The sequence below is a fragment of the Leptidea sinapis genome, chromosome Z (assembly GCF_905404315.1).
Source record: "Leptidea sinapis chromosome Z, ilLepSina1.1, whole genome shotgun sequence".
NCBI lineage: Eukaryota > Metazoa > Arthropoda > Insecta > Lepidoptera > Pieridae > Leptidea > Leptidea sinapis.
Window position 1 is genome coordinate 18,467,060 of NC_066312.1, and position 27,846 is coordinate 18,494,905.

The following is a 27,846-nucleotide window of genomic DNA, read 5'->3' on the forward strand; positions in this document are numbered from 1 at the left end:
CACTGAGTTACTTGCGCCCATTCTTCTTAGGTCTGAGGCAGTCTCTTTTGAATGGGTGGTAGTTTTTGACGTTCAATAAGTGATTTTAAATCCTATTTTAAATAAAAATATTTGAATTTGAAGTTGAAATTATTACATGAATTTTTTCCTTGTACATTTTGTTTTTTTTTTTATAAAAATACTGTACAGTATGGCATTATGTAAGTGTTTCATAAGTTTAAAGTCACAAAATAGCAGCACTCAGAAAACGCCCGCGCCGTTGTTCACTCAGCGAAAGTCAATTATCGAATAAATAGAAACAAAGAAGTCACGGTAAGGCGGCTTTTATCAAAGGCACTCGGCAGACAGATTTACAACTATTTATATTTTAGTAGGTATGTACTTTAAGTTGAATAAGTATTACTTATATATAAAATATGATTAATAATTGATGACAATAAGGGACGAGACGAGCAGGACGTTCATCTGATGGTAATTGATACGCCATGTCCATGTAGTGCCGCTCAGGATTCTTGAAAATCCTAAATATTCTGATCGGCACCACATTTGCGCTCGTCTCTTTGAGACATAAGATGTTAAGTCTCGTTTGTCAGTAATTTCACGCAACGGCACTCTTCAGACCTAAACACAATAATGCTTACACATTACTGCTTCACGGCAGAAATAGGCGCCGTTGTGGTACCCATAATCTAGCCGGCATCCTGTGCAAAGGAGCCTCCTACTGGTAAACTTCGTCGACCCCCTCTCACCTCTTAATGTGACGTTATTGATGGATAGCCCGTAAGTGATTAAAAATCCAATGGATTCACCAAATAGCTTGTGTTCTGACTGTAATGTCGATCATATGTCATTTATATTTATTGCCATTATTTTGTACATATTCGAGTCAGTTTTTTCCTTATTATATTCTTGTATAAAATAAATTATAGTTAAAACTGCCCATTGAATACCCTTTATAAACAATAATTGGTGTGTGTTATTCAAACAATAACGACACCAAAAAAGTTGATAAAGAATTTTCGTCTGTTTGTCTGTATGTATGTCCGAATTGCAAAAAATACACAAGAGATTTAATTTAAATTTTGCAACTACAGACAATTTTAAAATTACCTTAGAGTTTTTGTATGATTTTTTTTTAATCTGGCTGGCATTCCGGCTACTACTGCTGATTTATCAAAAAAGAGATCCTACTATAAAATATTAAATTTTGAATTATGTTAAAAAAATATTAATTTAATTTTTACAAAATACATTTTAAGCATTTCAAATATAATTCCATAATGGCCTGATCATTCCTAATTTTTAGATTTCCTTGTGTCGCTACAATATTAAAATATTAATTACATGTTTTCCATAAATAAAATTTTTCCTGTAAAACCTCATGCAAGAAATACAATCCAAATCTTTGTGTTTTGTCACCATAACCAGCCATGGTATGCAAGATAAACTTTCCAAACATCACTACATTTCCACTTTTCTGTGTTTTATTGTACAAATAATAATTAATAAAGTTGTAAAGCTATGCTACGTAATGACAAGTCTGGGCGTGGGTATTATGTTGGAGTGTTCGGCAAACATCAGGGCTGCCATCCATTTGAGTTGGTCTTCTGTGACCGCGCCGGCTATTGTAGTACCGAACCAAGGGCGGTCTCGGCTCCTGAAAATTATATAATATTAAACATTATCACACATTACCTACATGAAAATGCTAAATCCATCATCATCATAACATCCGCATCACGTTGACGTCTGGCATTCCACAGCCACGCTGTTTTGCCGAACGGATACGACTTTCGGCCATTCCCACTATACTACCTGCAGATAAAGATAAATTACTACCTTCTACTGTCAGTTATTAGCTGTCAATAATCTGAAGCTGTCCCAATATACCCGATAAGTCATTCTTATCGCCTTATATTGGGACGCATGAATTGCAATTTCCATACAAACTTCTATCCCTGGTAAGCTATACGTCATGCCATTGACAGGCAGCGTGTACGGATAAGGTGATTAACCGTCCATAAGTTTATTGGGACGGGAAAGTCAACGATAGTTACGATTTTTATCTCAAGTAGGCGACAACCGGAGAAAGAAAAGAAAGACTGAATATTTGGAACGGCCGTTAGGGACTTTCAAGAAAATAGCATAGTTCCATCTTCTTTCGGCCGGCAACGCATCTCTTGACATCTGTCGTTGCGGATGTCCATGGGCCTCTTACCGGTTTGCCCCCTCTTATATAAAAAAAAATATTATTATGATATATGCTGTTTGCGTACGTACCGGAAGACGCAGTGTTGGTAAGCACAAGATGGACCGACTGATCTGGTCAAAATCGTCGGAATACGTTGGATGAGGGCAGCGCAGGACCGATCGTCGTGGAAATCTTTGGGGGAGGCCTTTGTGCAGCAGTGGACGTCTTCCGGCTGGTGATGATGATGCTGTTTGCGTTAATATTTACCGCATGACTCACATTTTTTATGACATTGAGGGCCCATTACAATGCAATGCAAATACTCTGAGCGGCACTACAACTGCGCTCGTCACTTTGAGACATAAGATGTTAGGTCTAATTTGCCCAGTAATTTCACAAGTGTGTGTACAAGCACGCAAGAAATCATACTTATTTGGCGTATCAAAGTAAAAATCCTTAAAAAAATATTCCTCGTGATATTTTACTTTGCAGGAAAAATAATATTACAACCAATGAAAGTATTATTAAACCGCTTAATTTAGTTAAATGACTTGTAATTAAATATCATTCAATTATTTTTAAACAATATAAAACAATAATTATTTTATTTAATTTTAAAACATACATATTGAAATTTATTTAATTCTCGTCTATAGGATGTAGTTCAGTAGACATATGAGTTTCAAGAGGATTATCGTAGCTGAAGTATGATACAAATGGTCTAGTTGACCAACTAACGTCAGGGTGTCGGTGTGCGCGTGCATCATTAAAATTCACCCTAACGTAAGTTTCCCTAACGCGCCATAAGACGTATAACTTGAAAAGTATACTAAATTTTAGCAAATACATTTCAAATGACAATCTTATAAATTGTATGCTTTTTCAGATAACCCACTATTTATTTATTAATTTAGAAATTTCCTGAAAAACCGCACTGTAGAGGATTTTAAGGAAATTAAATTGAATTTAAATGTTGGTGTGCAATAATTTAATTTAATTTTTAGAATGATGAAATAAAAAAAATATGACTACCTTAAACTTATTTAGATTTAGAGAAGAGAGCTTTTAGCGGTGGTTCCTTGTCGACCAACGACAAAATTGATTCACGACTCACTTTGTCGATAATACTTTTAAAATCATAAAAACAATTAGGTTTATATTTGCACAAAAAAATGGTATGACAATTGGTGGACTGTCAGTGTCTAATAAAATGATAACAGTTACTTAGGTAATGTATGTTCAAGCGAATTTCGACCTAGTTGTTTATTGACTGTAGGAAAATGACATTAAGGTCACGATTAAATTTTATTGATAGTACATTGACAGTCCGGCAACGCTTTTGCGATACTTATGTTTTTTCAAGACCGCATAGGCGGTTGTGACCACCACCAAGTATGTAAGGTGTCTCGTGGGAAGATGTCACCTGCATCCGAAGCCCCTACAAACAATGTAAGTCTTTCTCACCTCTTTTGTTTATTATTTTTCGGGATGAATGTTATTGCCCATCTCGACTGAGGATTTCGCTTGGGTTCATGTCCCACGTACCATAATATGTCCTTTATGTTCCACTCTTCTATTTTGCGAGAACCCTACGAATAAGTACAGAGTAAAAAATATGTATTTTAGAAAAAAGAGAAGGAATATCAACGAAATTTATTAACTAGCTAACTAGAAATCATTAAGAAAGTTATATATGTTCTAATAACCTTGGCCACACAAACGTATTTTGACAATTCTTTTTAATTCCTTAACACCTTTGTTTTATAACATTTTCTGGGATCAATTCATTCAATGGTTCAATTAATCGTTGTAAAATCATATACATCGCCTTACAAGACTTACTATCTCGACTTAACCAAGTAGTAGGCATAACAAATGTACATATTTTGTTCCTGGCGTTAAAAAATTATTATCACTGTTTCTAGGGAATTCGATAATGTGCCTATGCACCCACATAACATAATTATGAAAGCACAAATAGCCCTTTTATGCAGTTGAAACAGAGATTCTTAATTGGCCGAAATTAAATTAAAATTCCAATAAGGAGCAACAGATGTATATAAATTAATTTCCATTAAAACTCATTAAATCCCGTAACGTTATAAGCAAACTTACCTGCTTATCTTTAAAATAGCACAACTTGTAGTTACTACACTCAAACATGTGCAGTTTAAAAGCCTTTGTAGCTTCATTGGCGACTTTGAGTTCGCCACATATACTTCCAACAGTCGATTTGAGCGCCTCCATGTCGTAAAGAACTTTATTCTGTTTCACGATCAAATAGTTATCCTTCCTATCTTCTTCGTCCCAGTATCCCCACCGTAATACAACGTCTAGAACAATATCGTCCACGTGTATAATACGACTCATAGACTCATTGCATATCACTTCTTGTAGCATCAACAGATGCGAGTCGGTTCCAGCCTTTTCACATAGTTCTATGCACACGTCCGCACTCGTCTTGTTAGGTGTAAGCTGTAACGTAATAAAATTATATTTACAGGTGTTATAAAATCAATGAAGCAGACTGTCAAAAAAATCAAAAAAATATTTATTTACATTGTTTAAAACAAACATTTTATTATTATTAATTATATTATGAATATGGATGTTTGTTTTCGAGTCATGGATGTTTATATGTATTAAGTATGTATGTCTAAGTAGGTATATCGTATTGAATATATCGTTTTCTAGTATCGCATGCCTAGTTTGGGGCTAGATAATTTGTGTTTTAAACAAAGGTGTTGAGATATGCCTATATAGCTGTCCTACAGTGAAATATTGGTGTATATGTTATTTAATGGGCGGTAGATTTCGACAAAGTTTCCTACATTTTATCGGCCTTATAATTATCCTTTTTTTTATTTATTTATATAGGAAACAAACAGTATTGAAAACATTTACAAAAAAACATAAAGATTATAGACACACCAATAAAGTTATCACTAATATATGATATGTATATTAGTGATAACTTGTATATATATATATTATCAAACCAGTCTACTTGCGTTTGTTTTAAAAGACTAAATTAATTATAGTAATGAGCGATTGTAGATTTTAAACTTTCAATGGTACTGTGATTTATCTTTAAGAATCTTAATTAATGCTTTTACTATCAAAAAGGATAATTTTGACAGTTTTAAATTTTAATTTTAACCGGAATGAGATGGAAGATTACTCTATTAATGGTATTATAAAACTTATCACTGCTTGAGATATATCACAATCATCAAGAAAGTTGAACCAATCAATTCTACGTAGCTCCTCATTGATCTCATAGTTGGCTTTATGGAATAACCGTATTGTACGAAGTGACTAGTCGAGTTTGAGATGGATGATGAGCATCTTCTGATACTAGAGGGCATAAACTATGATTCACAGTGTACTGATAATTAATAAAAACTAAATCTGAATATCCACAATAAGCGTTAGAAACACAATAAAACTGCTTAAGGTCAGTAAACTGTAAAAAATATATAAATACTCGACGCCAATATAATATAATATTTTTTTTTAATAATAATAAAATTATCTATATCTTTCCATTTCGCAGATATGTTAAAATCTCCCAAAATTAAAAATGGTTATCAGGATAAAGTATCATTTCATTGAAGATAATTTAAAAATATCGCATAACGCCTCCATTTGAAAGTAGCCACGAGGCAAGAAACAACAATAAACATGTAGTTGCTTCAGAGTTGAGCCCGAGTTAATAACTAAAGATACTTGTAAGAGGAGAAGAACTAACTAAATTTTTTTTTCCTTATTGCGATGAATTCGCCGCCACCCAGTTTATTACCGCGCGCACTATAGTTACGGTCACATCTGTATACAACATATTTATAAGAAATAAATGATGGAGAGAGATAAAGAATCGAGAGTTCTTCATTGTAGATACCTTCACAGAGCCACATTTCACTTAAGCAAGTAATATCATAATCTAATTTTATTAGACTTCTAAAAAAGCCATTTTTGTTCTAGTACGCGAGCCGCGTATATGCGATAAAATAATGAAAGGTGATTAGCCATGTTTAGTTGTATGAGATATTATGTATGTAAATATATCAAGAAATAATAATAATGAATCAGAGATAACTATCCTTACATAAAAACCTAAGAGTTTTTTTTTTTTTATGGAATAGGAGGACAAACGAGCGTACGGGTCACCTGGTGTTAAGTGATCACCGCCGCCCACACTCTCCTGCAACACCAGAGGAATCACAAGAGCGTTGCCGGCCTTTAAGGAAGGTGTATGGATGTCGTATCGTCCCGGAAACACCGCACTCGGAAGCTCATTCCACAGCTTCGTGGTACGAGGAAGAAAGCTCCTTTAAAACCGCACTGTGGAGGACCGCCACACATCCAGATGGTGGGGATGAAATCCTAACTTGTGGCGTGTCGTGCGAAGGTGGAATTCGGCGGCAGGAATCAGGTTGAACAGCTCTTCGGAACACTCCCCGTGATAGATGCGGTAGAAAACACACAATGAAGCGACGTCTCTACGCAACGTCAAATGATCCAGCCGTTCACAGAGTACTGGGTTCCCGACAATTCGAGCTGCTCTGCGTTGCACGCGGTCAAATGGATCGAGCTGATACTGGGGTGCGCCAGACCAGAGATGACAGCAATACTCCATGTGAGGCCGGACCTGCGCTTTGTAGAGCGCTAGAATGTGGGCCGGCTTGAAGTATTGCCGTGCTCTATTTATGACGCCCAGTTTCTTTGAAGCCAGTTTGTCTTTGCCCTCCAGATGGCCACGGAATTGGCAATTGCTCGAGATTTCGAGACCCAGTATTCCGATACTAGGCGAGGCTTTAAGGGAAGTGTTCTCGAAGAGCGGTGATACGGCAAATGGGGTTTTTTTAGTGGTAAACGCGCAAACTTGAGTCTTCTGGGGGTTAAATTGGACAAGGTTCAACTTACCCCATTCCGCGACCTTCTCGAGAGAGGACTCGATAGAAGACACAAGTTTCTCCCGGCACTGGTCGACGTTTTCCCGAGAGAGACCTGCATGGCCCGTGTATACGGCATCACCAGTGCTGTCGTCTGCATAGCAATGCATGTTGGCGGTGTCCAACATATCATTGATATGCAGAAGAAACAGCGTGGGAGATAGCACACAGCCTCGGGGCACTCCAGCGTTCACGGACTTGGGATTCGAGCAATAACCGTCGATAACGCCCAGTGAGGAAGCTGGAGGTCCACTTGCATAAGCTCTCGGGAAGCCCAAATGATGGAAGTTTTGCGAGGAGCGCCTTGTGGCATACACGATCAAAGGCCTTCGCTATATCCAGACCAACTGCCAGGCCTTCCCCCTTGCTTTCAATAGCCACCGCCCATCTATGTGTTAGGTATACCAGAAGATCGCCAGTCGACCGACCATTGCGAAAGCCGTACTGCCGGTCGTTGATCAACTGGTGACCCTCAAGGTATACCAAGAGCTGGCGGTTAATTATGCTCTCCATGATTTTGGAGAGTAGGGAGGTAATCGCAATAGGCCTGTAGTTTGCCGGATCCGAACTGTCTCCTTTTTATGGGATCGGATGGACAAGGGCTGACTTCCATGAATCAGGGACTACGCCTTTTGAATAAGAGTGCCGGAATAAACGCGTTAGCACCGGCGTCAACTCAGGGGCACACGTTCTAAGCACGATTGGAGAAATGCCATCCGGCCCGCTCGACTTTCTGACGTCCAACGAAAACAGAGCTCGCCTAACAGTTTTCTGTCGGAACTGTTCTTCAGGCATGGAGCTCTGACACCGCGGGATGGTCGGCGGTGTTTTTCCGTTGTCGTCAAGAGTCGAGTTGGAGGCAAAAAGAGTGCACAGGAGATCGGCTTTCTCTTTTGCCGTATGGGCCAGGGTGTCATTCCTCATGTGCAACGGCGGCATGGACGGCTGGTTGAAGTTACCAAGAGCAGCTTTCGACAACGACCAGAACTTGCGTGTTCCGGTCGGGTATCTGGAAAGCTGCTCGCCAATTTTGACGACGTGCTTCGATTTCGCACGGGCGATTTGCCGCTTAAAAAATCTGGAGGCACGGTTATATTTCCTCTTCAGAACTTTGCAGTTCGGATCCTTTGAGCCCAGCGCCGCAACCCAAGTTCGATACGCCTGTTTTTTGCAGTCCTCATATAGTATCATCCGAAGGGAAACAAACCCTGCCCCAAGGGTAGGATGCAAAAAAGGAACGCATCCTATCCCAATCTGCTGACTTGTAGTGCCAAACGCGGCGGGTCGCTGGTGGTCTGCGACGTTGGCGTCGGATAGGCACTACACTCCTGACCAGGCAATGGTCGGACGTTCCGAGAGGGGCGTCGACAGAGACCTGGTAACCATCGGGATGTGTAGTCAGAAGAAGATCTAATAAGGACGGCATGTGGCTATCCACATCCGGGAGCCGCGTCGGCGACTCAACCAATTGGGACAGACCATACGCCAATGCAAAATTATGCACAGATCGCCCTGCGTAGTCTGTGGTACGTGATCCAAGCCATTCGGCATTGTGCCCGTTGAAATCACCCAAGACTACGATTTCAGCGGAGGGGATCTGAACAAGCACGTCATCAAATGCCGCTTGAACGCAGCCCATGAGGTGATCCGTTTCTGCGTTACCACTATAGGACCTGTAGACACACGCATAGATGCGGACGCGGTCCTCTAAATCTACGCGGAGCCAGACAGTAGACAGGCCCCTACCCTCAAAATTGTCGAGACGGCGACAGCAGATATCCTCCCTAATGTACACACATACCCCGGCATGAGGCATGAAATTATGCTCAATTTTGTACCCGGGGTACGTTAAATATGACGTATCGCTAGGTCGAGATATCTGCGTCTCCGTAAGGAAACACAAGGCCGGCTGCGACGTCTCAAGGTGGTGGTGGACGGAGTTTAAGTTGGAGCGAATTCCTCGGATGTTACAAAAGTCCACATTAAGCGTGGAGCGGGGTGCCGTGGTGTTGCTGCCCTGTTTGTCCTGTGACATACACGGTACTGTGCCCTCCCCAGAATACGAAGGGCAGCCCGAGCGCGAATGCTCGGGGAGGGATTCTCTGGCTCTACAAGAGCCGGTACCCTCCTGGGGTAATTTCTTTTTAAATACCGCTCTCATATTTTGTTGGGGGGGGGGGGAAGGACGGGGGGGAATGGCCTCCGGTCCTCGACACTAACCTATGCGAAACATAGCGGCACTAGGCCGCTACTTCACGCCGGTATTCTGTGCGAGTGTGGTAAGTAACCCGGACGAGTCTGGCCCGATTGTGCTGACGTCATGAGACAGCAGCGTGACTCTCCCACTTTCAAAAAGCCCGTAGTCGCCTCTTACGACACCCTTGGACCTGGGACTACCCTATTCTTTTTACGCCCCGGGGCAGCACAGGGCAAAAAAGTGTGAGAAAGAGACGGAATAGATAAAGGCCATGAAACTATTTTGAAACAATTTAGTGTCCATTAGTCTCCTGTCAAATTGGACCGCGTTTTAATTTTTTGAGTATTTTTATCGTTATTGTTCTGTGATTTAACGGATATTAATTAAAAAATTAAATGGACTCGATTTCTGAATTAGATTAAGTTGTTACATACTCGTATAACAACAATCCAAGTACCTTATGGGTACCACAACGGCGCCAATATCTGCCGTGAAGCAATAATGTGTAAGCATTATTGTGTTTCAGTCTGAAGGGCGCCGTAGCTAGTGAAATTACTGGGCAAATGAGATTTAATCTTGTGTCTCAAGGTGACGAGCGCAATTGTGGTGCAATATTATAAAATATTTGGATTTTTCAAGAATCCTGCGCGGCATTTCATTGTAATTTGGGCGTATCAATTACCATCAGCTGAACGTCCTACCCCTCTCGTCCCTTATTATCATAAAAAAGGAAAGAAACAATTCACAGGTAAATTCTGATTCTTCAATACTACTTTCGTGGTGCTTATTTTCGCAGAACATATTCACTAAAATATTTTCTATTACATTTTATACACGCAGTAAATACTCCATTTTCTAAAGATTACGTACCGCGATTTGGTGGCAAGTGTTCCGATCATGAATGTAAACCCATGCGCGAAGATCTCCAGCCGCCTTGGGCGAGGTCGGCGCGGTGTTACTCAGCACCCTCATCAGAATACGTCTGATTGCTGCCTCTCGTCGCGTCTCCACTTCCGTCGGCTCCCATATATCCTCATAGTTTGATATCATATCTCTGACAACGTATTGCTCCTTCGCTGACCATGCCGTTTGAAGTGTTTGACTTGTCTACAAAAATTTCATATGTATTCAGAGCTATTACTTATATTGTACTATAATAAATATTTTATCTTTTTTAATCTTTCTCACAATCTAATTACAAAGTCTGTAACTGCACGCATTCATCACTTAAAGTATCACGTTTTAAATTGGTTTTGAAAAATTAAAAAGCACTAGGTTTGGAGCGTACTCATAATACTCTACTCAACAAGCATTCGATGCACATACTTGTATTACTGCACTTAACTAGAATTACATCTGGAGCATACCTATATTCCACTAAACTAGCACTGGATCTGTATCATACTCACAATACTACACTTAATAAGTACTCCATGTGGGATATACTAACAATACTGCACTTAACTACCGCTCGATATTGAACGTACTAATAATACACTCGATCTGGAGCGTAGGTACTAATAATACTGTACTGAACTATCACTGGATGTGGAACGTACTTATAATACTACAGTTAACTAGCACTCCATGTGGGACACGAATAATACTGCACTTAACTAGGACTGGAAGTGGAGCGTAGGTACTAATAATACTGTACTTAACTATCAGTGGATGTGGAACGTACTTATAATACTACAGTTAACTAGCACTCGATGTAAAACGTACTAATAATGCTGCACTTAACTAGGACTCTATGTGGAACATACTAATAATACTGCACTTAACTAGGACTCTATGTGGAACGTACTAATAATACTGCACTTAACTAGGACTCTATGTGGGACATACTAACAATACTGCACTTAACTAGCACTCGATGTGGAATACTTATAATGCTGCGCTTAACTAGCACTCGATGTGGGACGTACTAACAATACTGCACTTAACTAGCACTCGATTTGGAACGTACTAATAATACTACAGTTAACTAGCACTCGATGTGGAACGTACTCATTATACTGCACTTAACTAGCACTCGATGTGGAACGTACTAATAATACTGCACTTAACTAGGACTTGATGTGGAACGTTCTAATAATACTGCACTTAACTAGCACTGGATGTGGAACGTACTAATAATACTGCACCTAACTAGCACTCGATGTGGGACGTAGTAACAATACTGCACTTAACTAGCACTCGACTTGGAACGTACTAATAATACTAGTGTTAACTAGCACTCAAAGTGGAACGTACTAATAATACTGCACTTAAGTTGCACTCGATGTGGAACGTACTATTAATACTGCACTGAACTAGCACTCGATGTGGAGTGTAGTTATAATACTGCACTTAACTAGTACTTCTCACAATATCACCTTAGATCATTTTGTGGTGTGTTATAACAAAATCATATTGTTACTGTTCTGATTCAACAAAAATTTTATCTGGTTGTTGCGTCACTTATTCCTACAAATAACAACTTCATTAGGACTTCTTTCTTTTAGAAATTCTTAAACGATATTATAATTTAAAACAACTTACGTGAATATTAAATTATTTATTTTATTAGGTATATTTACCAAAGCAGCAGGCATAATAGTGGGGGCCCACACTGAAGCAAGATTCTCTGCATTCATTTTATTTGCATGTGCCATTGTATTCAAAAAGTGTAAATGCGCGAATAATTTTCTTGCCGTATGTCTAGATACTATGGGCAGTGAGCCCATCAATTCTCTGTACTCCTTATTACGCTGTTTTATGTCTTTTATTTCTGTAAAATATAACATTATTAGGTTAAACAGGAAAATATGACTGCGAGCAACGGAGATGTTAAAGGATATTCTTTTAATAGTTTCGAGAATTTCGCATTTTCAGCAAGCTCTTCATCCAATCGAAGCAGTTAGGACGAGAAACATGAACGTATGTGATATACAGTTGTGGTTAACTAATTAGGGACACTCTCTAGTTAAACCAAATTGTGAATTTATTTTTTATTTTCCAACGAGTCTAAACAAGATTCCATATCCCTTATATGTAAGTATAACTAGTCATTTATGTGCCCGATTATACAAACAATAACAACTTCTAAAATATTAAACCTCTTTACAGTATAGCTGATAGATTATCACAGTGCTATTTGTTAAAAATATGCTGGCTGGTCATTTAATAAGGGACACTGAGATATTGCGTTCTATTTTCAAAATCTGAATTTCAATATTTTTTTATTTCTTCTCCTTTTGCTTCGTGGTAGTTTTGGCAGCAATCAAGATTATTAATTTTAAGTTTTGAGAACTATTTTGAAGAAAAATGGGCAAAAATAAAAGTTGCGATGCAACACTACGAAAAATCATCACGAACTGTCGAGCGTGGTTGGTCATACCGAAGGATAGCAGAATATTTAAATTGTTCAAAAACTATGTATGTATGCAATGCAGTGCAACATTTCAGGCGCTACAACACAGCTTTATATGTGCTCAGAAAAAAAGATCGAGAAAAACAACTCCGCAAGAAGATAGAACTATAACCAGGTTAGCTAAGAAAGATCCGTTCCTAGTCTCTGTTTTAATTAAACACGAAGTGTTTGTCGCAGACGAAAGAACGGGTGTATCAGCGAGGACCGTTAGACGACGTCTGGTAGAAGCAGGGTTTTTCGGAAGAGTGGCTCGCAAACTGCAAAGTATCGTTGTTGAAGAAAGAACATGGAAATGCACGTTTGACTTTTGCACGTAAATTGGACATTGGACCTACGCCCAATGGCAACATTTTTATTTTATTATTCACTGACGAGACCAAGATTAATTTGATTTCTTCAGATGGAAGGCAATACGTACGGCGTCCTGTAAAAGTGGAAATGAATCCAAGAATCACAAATAAGCAGGTGAAACATGGTGGTGGAAACATTAAACTGATTTAACACGTAAAAAATAGAGTTGTCAAACAAATTAAAATACTGCAGATTACAGTTTTCTTTAACTCTATTTTTCATTTTAATTTACTTTCCTTAATTAAATGTCCAGCTACAGAATTATACCTTAAATTGAATACATGGTTAACCTTTGATATTAAACACTTTTTTCTATTTATTTAATCTTTTATTTACAGTCACTTATTGCATAATTATTGGACCAAACTATGCAAATAATAGTTACTGAGAAATCAACAGAGTTTTATATTTATATGTACATAACCGGTTATTTCTCTTCACTATCTTGAATGTCCCTAATTAGTTGACTACGACTGTATAGAGGAATAGGGACATCCCTATTCGAAAGTTGGACTTACATTTGCACGAATAAGATTGTATGATAATTTATGGACTGTCAGCATCTAATAAAATAATAACAGTTACTTGGGAAATGTATGTTCAAGCTAATTTCGACCTTCTTCTGATTTTATGACTGAACATGAACATTGAGGTGAGTCAGGATTAAAATTTGTCGACAGTACTATTTATATTGACTTATTAGATGAGATGAATCAGTAATGTATGTTTACCTAGAGCAGATATGAGCCTTTGATGATATTCCTGAGGCATCAAAGATTCAGGAAGGTCTCTGAAGAATCTCTTCAGGACCCCTGCAACATCGTGCTCGGAATGTTGTCCGGGAATCAAAACCACGGACCACGCGTCGCGTCTGAATCTACCCAGCAATTCGGATAGCACTGAGCTGCTACCTGCACGGCGGTATATTCCCTCCGATAGGCTACCTGCAATAAGTTTTAGAATATATTAATATATAACTGCAAAATTTATACATTGATGATTTCGATAATTGAATGTTTTTGATTTATATATCACACTGCATATGGCCGCAGTGTTCGAAGACAAAGGGTTTTCAATCAGTGTGTATTGCCAATGATGACTTACGGTACGCAGTCTTGGTCGCTAACTATAGGTCTGATGAGAAAACTCATGTCCGATCAGAGGGCAATAGAGAGGGCTATCCTCGTTTTCCTGCGAGATCCGTAGGAGAAATAGTCACCGTCATACCCCCAAAATATGATTGCGAAAATAAAGTGGCGGTGGGCAGAGTGGGCATAGTTGGTCGCTGGGTCGTTGGGCACGGACAGATGGTCGTTAGTGTAGTAAAGTCCTCGAATTCCGATAATGTACTGGAAGACGCAGTTGGGTAGGCCCCCCACAAGATGGACCGACGCCCTGGTCAAGATCACTGGAAAACGTTGGACGAGGACAGCGTAGGACCCATCGTCATGGAGATCTTTGGTGGAGGCCTTTGTCCAGCAGTGAAAATCATTTAATTGAATAGACCTTAAAAAAATCAACAGTTTATTTATAATAAAGTAATCTACTTAACACCACACGTCTTTATATTATACGAGTATATGCCTATCTATTATATGTTTACAAAGATTTTATCATTACATACAATACTATTACTACTCTCACTAAATTTGGTTTGAATTAAATAACAGCATTCAAATTTCATTTCTAGGTCGTTAATTGATATAATATATTAGAATAATGAAAAGGACTCTTGTTTATGATTAACGAAACAGAACTTTAAACGTATTACGTCAACAGAATAAAATCTATATCTAAACATTTTTTTTTTTCAAATAAACAATTATTGAATATATTTTAATAATAAATTTACCCCTTTACATACAAGTGCAAATTAACCTCTGTTTAAACATGAAAATTAAATATTTATATAAGTTATAAACATAACAATCGACATAACGCAGGCAAATGAATCAACAAACAAACAATAGGATTTCTATATATTCCTAAATGTCTAAAACACTTGCACGAAACGATTTGTTTTTACTGTAATTGTGTTTGATTTGCTGCAATTTTTTTACTAAGAATTAGTACTTTAAATAACTTGTTAAAAATTTCACATTCTCTGTTATCATCAGTTATTTCTTGGTATTTGTGAGTACCGTGAGAATATACAAGTACCGTGAGCATATATGAAGCTGATGCACTTGTCAACAATGGCAGGTACGTCTTCCTTGGTTAATTGCTGATGGTGCAAATAAGAGCCGTTATTGTGTGCAGCCAGTTTCACCATATACCGCCAACCCTGCAAACGAAAACTTCATTATATATATATATTTATATTATGTTTAAATATTATTTTTAAAATAGCACTAGCAATAACAATTTTCAATTGAGTATAGAGAGCTGAATATTATATTATTACGTCAAAAAATTTAAAAATGTTAAAATTAAGGTCTTTTATTATCTTTATGTTTATATCTAAGAACGCTTTGTACTTACTCGTGTACGTCAATGAATATTTGTCATTTATTTTTGTTGTAATTCAGAATGCAATAAAATAATTTGTAGAACTATAAACCTATATGTTGATTTAAAAAAAAAGTGGCAATGAGCTTCATGCGACTTCTTCTCATTAAAGTTCAACGTTATTAGAAATTATGGTAATATTGATTCTATTTCTTTATATTAAATATAATTAAATATTAAATTAATTATTAAAAATTAGAAATAAATTTACACATTGCCGGTAGACCCTGGTTGTACTCGTTGTAATAGTTGCCTAGGTATTGTTGGGAATACCTGAATTATATACGTACATTTATTATGTACACTAAATTATATAATAGTTTTCATTGAAACTTGTACGAATGCTTTAAAATAAGTCCCGACTAATCTCAGAAACAGCTGGACGGATTACGACGCAATTCATTCTTTTCATTCCTACGTTTTAGATGTATTCGTGAATAGAATAAAAGTTTTAAATGCGACCTATGTTATTATAACCTTACCTTAAGTTCTCTCTCGCAGGGGAACCGAAGATACAGCGTTGCGTGTGGACAATCCAGGAGAAGATTCGGACTGTTGTCTGAAGGACATCTACGCTTTGTGTCTTCATCCGCATCTTGAACTACTGCTCGAAAGAAAAATACAAGAGATATCAATACAATCACTAGTATTACCTTAAGTTATATCAACACAGCCACAAATTTTCGCTTCAAAAAATTTGGTACAAATGAGAATAAAGGTCGCGTATACGATAGGTATGCGCAGGACTACACAGCTATATAACTCACAAAAAAAGCAACAATTGAGTGGTTTACAAAACGGTAAATTACTTAAAATTAAGTACATCTGGGCCGGGGATTGCCACTTTTTTCGTGAATCATATACGAGTATTAGTCACTCAAACAATTACGTAGTACTTGTAGTTAAACGCCATATGCTTAACAGCAACTGTTTGTAACTAATTTTAATGATGCTACAACTACAACAAAACTTTGGAATGAATACCCTGTTCAGTTTTCTCAGAGCGTTACGACATAGTACCTTCAAAAAAAGCCAGCAACGCTCTTGTCACCTCCAGTGTTCTAAGAAACTGTTGGCGGATGGTAAGTTATCACCAACACTAACATCAATTAAGATAAAATCTTAAGGCGCTACATGAAAAAACAGACACACGTATTCGAATTAACATTATAAAGTTTAAATTGTATGTAATTTTTTTAAAAGCCAGTTTTCATCATTTGACCCAAAACTTGTTAAACACGATTGAATAAAATCTTCTCGACGTTAGCTTTTACCAAATTATTGTTCAGAATTCTAAATCTAACTTAGGTTAATTGTTGATTTTAGGAATAGCATTTCAATTAAAATAATAATGAATTGATGTTTCGTACCCATGAAGAACCTTCACAACAAGACTTATTTTTATAAAGCATATTCTTGCATTTTGTCTTTTCTAAAATATTAATAATATGCCGAGTACATAGAAACTGCTTTACGGTTGAATAAGTTGCAACGCAAGTTCTTTCCAGATATATGATATTTCATAAAGATTCTTGACAAACCAAAAGCTGTACGATTAAATATTTGTGAATCTTGTCAAATGCATTTTCATGGTTAAAGGCATAAAAAGGCATTTATTTTCTCAAAATTGATTCCTTTAGAATTCTTTTTGATGTCATTTCTTATACTACTAGATACTACTACCGCTTCGGAAACAAATGGCGCTCTGAGAGAGAAGAAGCGGCGCAAGAAACTCTCCCAGCATTCTTTTTTTTTGCGCTCTTTTCAATAAAAATATACAATATTGTACAGTTGCTATAAAATAATCACAATCTAGTCCCAGGCTGTCCGATCATTTAGATATTCAGCAGTGGAGTAATAGGATTTACGACAGAGCCATTTTTTTATAAAACATTTTTATTTCAAATTTATTTATAGACAATGCCTGAACAGTGGCTGGGACTTTATTGTAGAAGTGTATACATTTACCCTTAAAGCTATTATGTATCTTATGAAGCCTACTAGAATTAGTTACAAGCAATCCCTTATTTCTAGTGTTATAATAATGAAAATCACTATTAAGAGCAAAAAGGTGACGATTTTTGTGAACATATGTTAATATCGGATTAAAGAGAATATTGTATTTTTTCTGCGATAATCCTTGTTATGAACAATCTATAGTCAATTATAAGGCTCCCTCAGTAAGAAAATGTTGTATACAAACATATGCGGCACCGCTGTCATATTAATATGCTCTAAATAAACACAGAACGAACTACTGTTAGTTAAATAACACGAATCACCTTAAACCATAATTGCACCACAAGTCAATACCAAGAAACTGAGCCACAGCATGTCATAAAATATTATGTAACCCAGTATGGGTTGTTTCTAGCTAATTGCTCCTTATACATGATAATTTTTTTTGTGCCTACGTTACATGGCTATCATCTCTTATTCTGCTAATAAGGGGTACGAAACTTTTAAAACTATTATTGTTTTGGACGCTGTTGGCACTACTAACGCGACAATTGCACATTTAGCAGAACCTCAAAAAGAAGTAATGTTATAATATGATGTGTGTGATCACCATCTCTTTGAGTATGTAGGTAGGTATGGGTATTTAGGCATTGGTTTTTTTTTATGAATGGTTACATAATAAATTTGGAATATTATAAGTACATATATATACTACAATATACGTATTTACAATATTATAAGTATTTCTTACGTCATTCTCGAGGGCAAACGCCGCAAACATGGCACAAAGGTATAGTGCTGCTATTCTTAAAAAAGGGCGATACAACGATTTTAAAGAACTATAGGCCCATATCACTTCTGAGCCATGTATATAAGCTGTTTTCTAGTGTTATCAAGAACAATCGTGCGCAGGTTCGACGACTTCCGGCCTCCCGAACCAACCGGATTCCGAAAAGACTTTAGAAGACGGAGGAATACAATCAGCCACTATGCTTGGCTATGAGTAAGACTTTGATTCGATCGATATCAGGGCAGCGCTTCAGTCTTTTACGAGGTGCCACATTAGTTATCTATATATCGGATCGTTTGTATGGAATCGCCACCATGTCAGTCCGTCTCCAGGGTCAGTTATCCAAGCCTATTCGACTGCAGCGGCGAGTCAGACAAGGCAATGTCATATCGCCAAATCTGTTCACCTCTGCATTGTTTCGTTAAGACAAGAAAAAAGGCAGATTTAACAGGTTTTCTTTTCAGTTTCGACTCGTATCTACAATTTCTGTAAATTGCTTTTCTTATTTGGCTGGTCGAATATGAGTGGAATATCATACCATCCTCAAACAGATACTGTGAGATAAAATATTATAAGAATCTTTCAGAATTAATATTAATTACTTTAATTTGCCACCCTCCGAACACAAGGTTTACAAATATACAATAGTATATATATATATATATAGACGCTTGCTTCTGTAATTCAAATGCAAATATTTTATCGTACGGATGTGATAATAATGTATGTAAACAATTATGTTATACATATCTACGCATGAACTTCGCCGCCAGTAAAAATTAGAGTTAATAACTCTACATAGTCCTACATAGTCTTAATTGTTGTTGTAAATATTAACTTTGACTTTATTGATCATGTAAATTGTAATTTTCGAATTGTATATGCTCATTGCTCACGTATTCAGTTTAAATTTTCTACTCTAGCACTAATTGTGGAAATCTATAATTGGCTCTCTGTAATTACCTTAAGTGTCATTTAAGTTTTTAAAGGTGTTGGTTTTCCTAATAAATAAATAACAGAGACAATATGATTTCAACAGTAACACATTTTGTCTTAACAAAACACGACCATCTCATTGTAAAGTATGAATACTTCACAAATCACTAGAATTTAAATTCATTGATGCCTTGTTAGTTCAATTCAATAATTTGTTGACTGCATCCGTCCCCTATATACCACATATAGAAAGCATCGTATGCACCTATCCTCATAATGAAAAATTTCATTCAAGGTTGAAGATAAGTATGTATGTACCTCCTGACATTGAAATAGTTTTGTATTTATTATTAGTTCAAACAAAAAAGAGGGCACAGAAATGGGTAACGTATGGTTCGCACTAAAATGGGAATGTATTTATAAACTAAGTATGAAATGTGATCGCATAGTGTGATAACGATGTCCAACGGTCTCAATTAGTCACCGAACACCGCTGTTGTTATGTTTTCGTTTGTCGAGAGAACGCATGATAAAATATATATTTAATAGTAATTTTCATGCACAATGCATACATATAAATACATGACGATTTTCACAACACCCGTTTTTAACAATTGAAGTTTGCAGCACTTGTATTATTATTATAGAAATCTAAATAAGAAGGTAATAGACAATGACGTTCTATATATTATATAGACAGTCTAGTGGACCCGACAGACGTTGTCCTGTATACACGTCTTAAATTTGAAAAATCGGTACAGCCGTAAGGAGGAGTTCACTAACATACACATGAGCAGGATAATTATATAATATGGACGGAATTGAGAATCTAAACCAATCTCAAATTCACTGAAACAAACAAAAAAAATCATCAAAATCGGTTCAGCCGTTTAGGAGGTAGTTCAGTTGTGAATCTAAACCATCCTCGAATCCACCTGAAGACACACAGAAAGTTTCATCAAAATCGGTCCAGCTGTCTAGGAGTTCAGTGACATACACACGCACACAAGAAATATATATTTTACTAGCTGACTCAGCAAAATTTGTATTGCCATATAAAGTAATAAATAAAAAAATCCATTGCCACCTGGCAACCCTATTGCGGATCTGTGGATATAACAGAACAATATAAATATCGCGATAGAAAAATAGGTGTTTATCGTAGACGGGTGAAAATTTTAAGTTGTATGTATTTTTTAAAGTTGTATCATAAAAAAATAAATAATTTAACTGAAAATAAAAAATAAAAAAATGGGGTGGACTACCCTCAACATTTAGGGGGATGAAAAATAGATGTTGTCCGATTCTCAGACCTACCCAACTACAAACACTTTACAATTTTATATATTAGAAGATAACGTCGAATAAAAACAAAGCAGATATATGGATAATGCCACAAATTATCACCATAATAAGGTACGATTGTGACTGTATGACTATACATTGCCGCATTTACTCCATTTGTTTAAAATATCCATTGTCAATAAGCAGCAAAGTAAAACAATCATTCATTTCTGGTTACGTGGGTTGAATGGTTAGAACCCCAATAGAACACTGACAGTTGACTCATGAATAAAAGGACACTTACATACATTGTCTTTAAGCACACTTTTGCGAATGATATGTGTATTGAACGTCATTGATAATAGAAATGTTATAAGTTACCTTGCGGAACGACTGTCGCCTATATATACATACATATATTACATTGCTACGTACGCATGCAACACTCCGGCTTTTGAGGGACTTGTGTAGCAATGGTTTGCAAAATGACGGCAATACGAAAAAAGTTGTTAAAGAGTGTCCACAGTTAGATGTACTGATAACTTGTTAATATTTAGATCTGTATGTGTAATACATATTCTTGAGTTCTTCTGTTGAAACATATACTTCGCCAAACTTTATTATGAAGCTATAAAGTGACAAAATGTATACAATTACCCCCTTATTCATAATAGTCTGCTAACTTAAAGCATTGCTAATTCTCAATCTGTCTTCTTCTATTGATGTAAGTCAGAATGAGAAAAAACACTCCTTAGCGGCTGTTTAAAGTTGGCGGAACATTATGAATAAGGGGGTTTGTATTTAAAAAATATACATATATTTTACAACTACGATTTAAAAGACGATTTCTTTCTTATAATAGTTTAGAACATAAGCAACACAGTACTATAATATGTTTCATTAATACTTTCTTAGTATGTAGTATACTTTATTTGTCAATTTATCGGTCTAAAATAAATGAAACTAAGTCAGCTGTTGAGGTAAAATCATCATATTTTATAGTGATCGAAACTACTTATATACCACGCAGACCACAGAAATGTCGAAGAGCCTGTTAAATAAATAAAAGTTATTTAATACATGCGCGAATAACATACCAACACATCTTGTTTTCCTGAGATCAACGGTGCATAGTTGCTCTGGAGTAGTATAGTAGACAAGTACTCTTCTCACAAGCATTACCCACGCGCCCCTCCAATCACCACTTACGCCTTCCTGTTATTCGAAAACATAAACGCTACTTAAATTTTATTAAATAACATATAGTATCTACTTTGATAGTACTTAAAGATTCTTCAATCTAATTTATGTATACCTACTAAAGAATTGTTAAAAATCGTTTGTGTGGTAAAAGTTACATTAACATTAATGACACCACAGATTGGGAGTGGAGGGACCGCCCTCAGGCTATTAAATAATAAGTTTAAGTGTACAATATCACTTTGTAAACATATTTTTCGATGAAAAAAAAGCCCGCTGAGTTTGTTGCGCCCGTTCTTCTCAGGTCTGAGGCATTCATTTTGGAATGGGTGGTAGTTTTTTACTATATATATAAGTTATGTAACATCCTATTTTGAATGAAAAAATATTTGAATTTGAATAACAACGGTTGTAATGTACAACTTTAAAACGACCACATTAAACGCGCTGCTTGTGTGTTGAAACAATAATATCATAATTAACAAAATCAACACTGATAAAGAAGATATATTATTTATATATAATGTTTTGCCCAGCGGTTTTTAACTCACATTTATGGAAGGAAGTCTTACTATTGCAGTTCTAAACACAAGTACATTATATCAATCATCATCGCCGGAGGATACAGTTATAAAGTATCTTTAAATCGATAAAATTTTCTAATATGTTGTATGCTTTATCTTTTATAGTAATAAATGATAGATCACGCTCCATGTGATTAACATTATATTTGTTACACTTATATTTCCATATTTCACTTTATAAAAATCTTTAATCGCTCTTACAAATGCTTATACTAAAAAGTGCTTTATCTAAAAAAAAATTAAAATCTGCCTCATCGGGAATATAATAAATATGATTCGCCGCCGCTTGCCGCCTAAATTCCACCATCGCCACAAAATTAATAATTATTAATTTTTTTTTTTTTTTATATTTAATATACGTAACTGTCCTCATCTACAGTATTGTTCTCAAAACGCGGTGATCACTTACGCTTGATTATATCCATCGCCACAAATACACATTATTGTCCTCACCTATAGTGTTGTTCTCAAAACGTGATCACTTATGCTTGATTATTAAATGTATTTCGCATGAGTCAAGAAATAACGAAGTAGTTCATTCATTCGCATTGTCTGATCACAGAAAGATATAATATTGCATTCAACACTACTTACTATATATGGTATGTTGTTATTGTGTACTGAGACATAGACACATATATAACTTAATTAATTAATATCCTCGAATGCTTTTTAAACAAGGTTATTTTAAAATTACCTAAATAAACAATGATAAAAATAATGTGAAACAATTATCTCACGAAAATAGAAAATCGTTGATGAATTTACATTACAAGATTTTATTCAGCAATTGCTAGGGAAAATTCTCGCTTGTTTTACTTTCACAAATAAAAACACTATGACATGTATATTTTTATATTTTGTGAATTAATATCTACTCACTAAGAACAAAACTAATAGTGTCCGTAACTAATCTAGGCAGGATTTTTAAAAGATTTTATGTATATTTCTGTTAATTTCAAAACAAAAATGAATGCATTTTTTATATCTCTTAACTATTCTAAATTGCCCAACCTTTTTACCTTTTTATGTTAAATAAAAGCTAATCGAGGACTTTACACAAAGACAAAAATATGAGATACCTAAACTCAGCCATGCTTCATTATCACTTGAAATCTGTAAGTCACCCTATTAGTAGGGTGTGTATGTATGAAAATTGTCGATATACATGTACATTAATTCCCAAAAATGAGCCGGTACCTGAATGAATAAATTTCGCGTAATATCAAAAATCTTTAATTACTGATCTAAAAATTCTTTGACAGCATAAATTAAGTTTGTAACACCGGCTGTTTATACTCTGTGTTGATGAATCAGTCAATCCATCGAGACTAAGAAATTAACATAATTTATGTATCAGTTAACTGTATGAACACATTTTAGTTCTAAATTTAAATATTAATAATAAATGCATGAATAATATAACTTTATACTTTATGTAGACTCAGTCCCTAATTTATTTATAAATTCAACATTTGTAGTAAGGAATAATTTATTTTTCAATACACTTGCTTGTGAGCCTTATTTACTTGTTCTTTGAGCTATTAGCCAAGGTATAACACACACATGCATAATAATATTACACACACAGTGCATAATATAATTATCACTACAAAGTTAAGTTAGTAAATAACTGCAGAGTATGTGAGGGTAAACAGTGCATTTTCAATTTAACTGGGTTAATAGTTTTCTTTTTTATAACAACAAAAAGGTTTTACGCCACTGAAAATTCATTTACATTCTTTTGGTACTTAAACCAATTATTATAAATTTTACAGTGCATATGACACTCGTGAAAACTTGCTCAGTAGACACTGGGCTGAAACCCATAGCTTCATGTATAATATCAACTTAGGTCACTTGTATCATAATATACTATAATTACTAAATTTAAAGTAAAATAGCTACTTTTAAATTTTCCTGAAAAAACGCATCTGCCAGTTTTGGCAACCATTCAACAATATACTGGATGGCCGAGAAGTTGACATCCAAAGCTTAAATTTGAATTTGGCTCATTTTATTGGCCAGTGTTCTGGACAGATTTTAAAAATAGTTAGAAGCCATAGGCTCCCCATTTTTTTTTGATACCTTGAACATTTTCATGAATTCGGCTGGAGCAGTTATCTTGAACTTACGACTCAATTCTAAACAACTAGTTCTGCATTGTCTAAACTTTTCATAGTTTCTTATGTGATTATTGCAACTGTAGTTAATAATTATAACAATAAAATTAGAAAAGAGTCCTAAACCACAATTAGGTGAAAGAAGTGGATAAAAATTAGTATCTCCTAAACTACGCAAAATCATAGAACATACATTCGGCTACTCATCACACCATGAGGCTTTCAAATTTTGATGTCAACTTCTCAGCCATCCTGTATAACAAATAGCATGTAGTTTTTGATTGTTGACATGGAAATAGTTGAATTCTTTAAAATGTTTACCTTCAAATAGCACCAGCCACATCTTGTAAATTCTGAAGTATACTTTGTTGGGAATCCACTAGTAAGGTGTTCAACAATTTTTTGCCCCCAATTTCTTCTCTCTGATGCGCTGTTACAACCAAACAGGACTTTTCTTGGAGCGCTTTTAATACTTGTTGAAATCATTAATTCAAAGCAGTATGTATTGTTGGCATTACTGTGGAATAACACAGAATTTTTAATGAAGAAATTTACAAATAAAACTTACCAATAACATTATTGTTGTTTAAAAGACAATAGCTTACATAATTGTTTAAAATCAAAATTTAGGATATATAAACAAATATATATAAAAAGATGGATGTTTTAACAACTACTCCCTTTATATTATCACAAACTTAATCTGTCATGGTTTTTTCTTAGATTTTCTTTATTTAAGGTTATAATTTCTGTATGAGAACATGTATTTATTTATTTATTTGTAGATGATTATGATACACATAAATATACAATGCTTATAAGTAAACAGGGTAAGGTGTTATTGAAAAGAAGCATGTGACAGAATTAATGACAAAAGTGTCAAGGGCTTTCAAAGCGTTAGGAGTATCAGATACTTCTAAACAATAAACTATTAATAACTACCAACACTCCAATTTACAGTTATTTAATAGTGTTTAAAAAAATCCCACTCAAAATGACATGATAAGAAATAGTGAGATAAAGAAACATTGATATCTGAAAGAAGATGTAGTGGCAAAAATTGAGAAAGGTATGCTGAGATGGTTTGGCAATGTCAAGAGAATGAATGAAGAACTATGGACGTAAAAAGAGGATAATGCGAGTGTGAATGAAAGTATTGGAAGGGGGAGGCGGACATTACATGACCAAATCAGGAATATCTTGAAAAAAGGCCAGGTCAAGAGTACCCTAAGCTGAAGAGCATGTATGAAGGTAATAATGGAAGTGGATGAAGCGAAACAAGTATGTAAGGATCATAGCAAGTGGAAAGAAGTGGTCTCTGCATACTGGAAAGAGGTGTAATTATATATCTGTTTGAAAAAAGATCCCACTTATGTATGTGTATGATGTATTATTTATTTTTGGAAAAACTTGAGATTTTTCTAGGTCCAATTTACTATAAAGAAATAATAAAATATATGATTTCTATCTTCATATTATCATCAAAATACAATCCTATGCTTATAGCAGCAATTGTTCTTATATTAGAATAATAACACAGGTGTTTAACAAAAATATGTTACATATTTAATTTATAATCCATTGTTAAAATGTTAATAGTGTGCAATTCAAAAAGGAAAAGGCCAATAAATATAGAAATTTAGATTCCTTATATGGAATTTAAATATCCTATACTGGTTTCCTCAGGAGCATAATTAACAGGTTTTGGATTGCTAAAATGTTCTGCACTTACCTTGAGGATAATGGTAGTACAATTTGAATAGAGTTTACATTGTCCAGCATAAATACTTCTTTGACAACAGAATTAGCAGCATCCAAATAGCACATCAGCTTTTGATCAGACAGAATGCAGTACCTTGACTGGGAATTTTTGAAAAAATCCTCAACCACCCCAGATACAACTTTACTCAATATTCCACTGTGGTGAGTTACTGGTAGGTTGTGTATTTGTGGCCGTTCAACTGTATTTACTTTTGGAACAGTTGGTTTGACATTCTTATTAAGGACACTATCTAGTTTTAGAATATTAGAAAACTTTTGGATAACAGAACTGCTTGATTTGACATCATCTTCAGTATCTATTGATTTAATATTATTTCCAACATACCAATTAGAACTACTGTTGTTTACACTTTTTTCTAAGGTTGATTTCGCAGTTGTCTCAGCTGTTGTAAGACTATCGAGTCTTTCAGGGGGCATTGGTGGGTTGAAGTAATCACTCTCAACAAAATCAAACACCTCCTCTATTCCAAAATTGTTAGCTACAATTGTTCCATATGTATCACCAACTAAAAATGATTCAAGTAGAAGTAATTCATTACTTAAGCCTTCATATTTTTTAGTGGTACTGCTACAATTTAATGGATCAAATTCATAGATGGTACTTTTACTTGGTCTTTCTGTTGCTTCAATATTATCATTTATTAGGGGCTGGTGAGGGAGTGTCCAGTTTTCATATAGAGAATTTTGTCTCATTGTCTCAACATCTCTTTTCTTTCTTCTATTGGGTATCTCTGGGGCTGATCTTACACTTGAAAAACTGTTAACCCTTGATGACCTAGGAGTATCATATGTTACATCTGTTTCATAATTAGAATTCAAATCGCTCTGTTCAAATTCTTGACTTTCATGTGAAATGTTACTTACACTGCCTGTAACTGAATTAGAATTGCTTGAAAATACTGACATTTCATCAAAATTGGTGTTATTCAACTGTAATGATATAGGTGTTTCCATTTCGTCATGAATATTTTTATTATTAAATTTCTTTTGCTCCAAAAGTGGTGAGTGAAACTGAATATTATCGAATAAGCTCACATCAACAACTGGCATAGACACACATCTCGGATTCTCTTCTATGTTATCTTCAGTTACTTTTGAACGACGTAACTTTAGACCTGCATTTTTCGTGTGTTCTATAACAGATTTTGTGACAGAATTCCTCACAGCTCTTGATGTATTAATGGTTTTCTCTAAAGTATCTTTAGCAAACCTTGAACCATCAATCAGCGACTTTTCAATCTTTTCATTAGCCGTTTTAGCTGAACTTGTAACTTTATGGGTCACATCTTCTGTTATTTGCTTGGAAACAGTACCAATTGATCTAAAGATTTCTGATGCTGAAACTCTATCATTGTTAATTGGAACCTTTGTTCGTGGTAATGGCACTGGTCGTTTCAGAGGATCATCTTGTATTAATCCTGTGCGTGGTTTTGGTATAGGATTAGAATTGGTATCCATTCGTGATTGATACTACAATACAATAGGAAAGTAAAAGCATAAGTGAGAACCGTTCCTACTGCGTTGAAGTGTTTATATTTAATAGGAAATACAAACAAGCCCTATTCACAACA

At 35.5% G+C, this 27,846-nt stretch overlaps 1 protein-coding gene across 1 annotated transcript; it reads right to left on the bottom strand.

The window, feature by feature from the left end:
• Positions 1 to 202: 202 nt before the first annotated feature.
• On the bottom strand, positions 203 to 27,846 carry LOC126978423 (arf-GAP with Rho-GAP domain, ANK repeat and PH domain-containing protein 2). The gene is made up of 11 exons (XM_050827196.1): positions 26,226 to 27,846; positions 24,815 to 25,010; positions 21,684 to 21,801; positions 16,100 to 16,221; positions 15,270 to 15,393; positions 13,841 to 14,053; positions 11,926 to 12,116; positions 10,214 to 10,450; positions 4,307 to 4,666; positions 3,656 to 3,780; positions 203 to 1,657 (listed from the first exon to the last, which is right to left on the bottom strand). The coding sequence occupies exons 1-11, from the start codon at positions 27,731 to 27,733 to the stop codon at positions 1,525 to 1,527; spliced, it is 3,327 nt and encodes a 1,108-aa protein (XP_050683153.1). The 5' UTR covers positions 27,734 to 27,846; the 3' UTR covers positions 203 to 1,524.

Excerpts from the sequence above, each read along its gene's own strand:
- LOC126978423 (XM_050827196.1), bottom strand. The coding sequence starts at position 27,733 with ATGGATACCAATTCTAATCCTATACCAAAACCACGCACAGGATTAATA. Across the intron at positions 21,802-24,814 it reads GTGGCTGGTGCTATTTGAAG|GAAGGCGTAAGTGGTGATTG; the intron begins GTAAACATTTTA and ends TTCGAATAACAG. Across the intron at positions 10,451-11,925 it reads CTATTATGCCTGCTGCTTTG|ACAAGTCAAACACTTCAAAC; the intron begins GTAAATATACCT and ends AAATTTTTGTAG.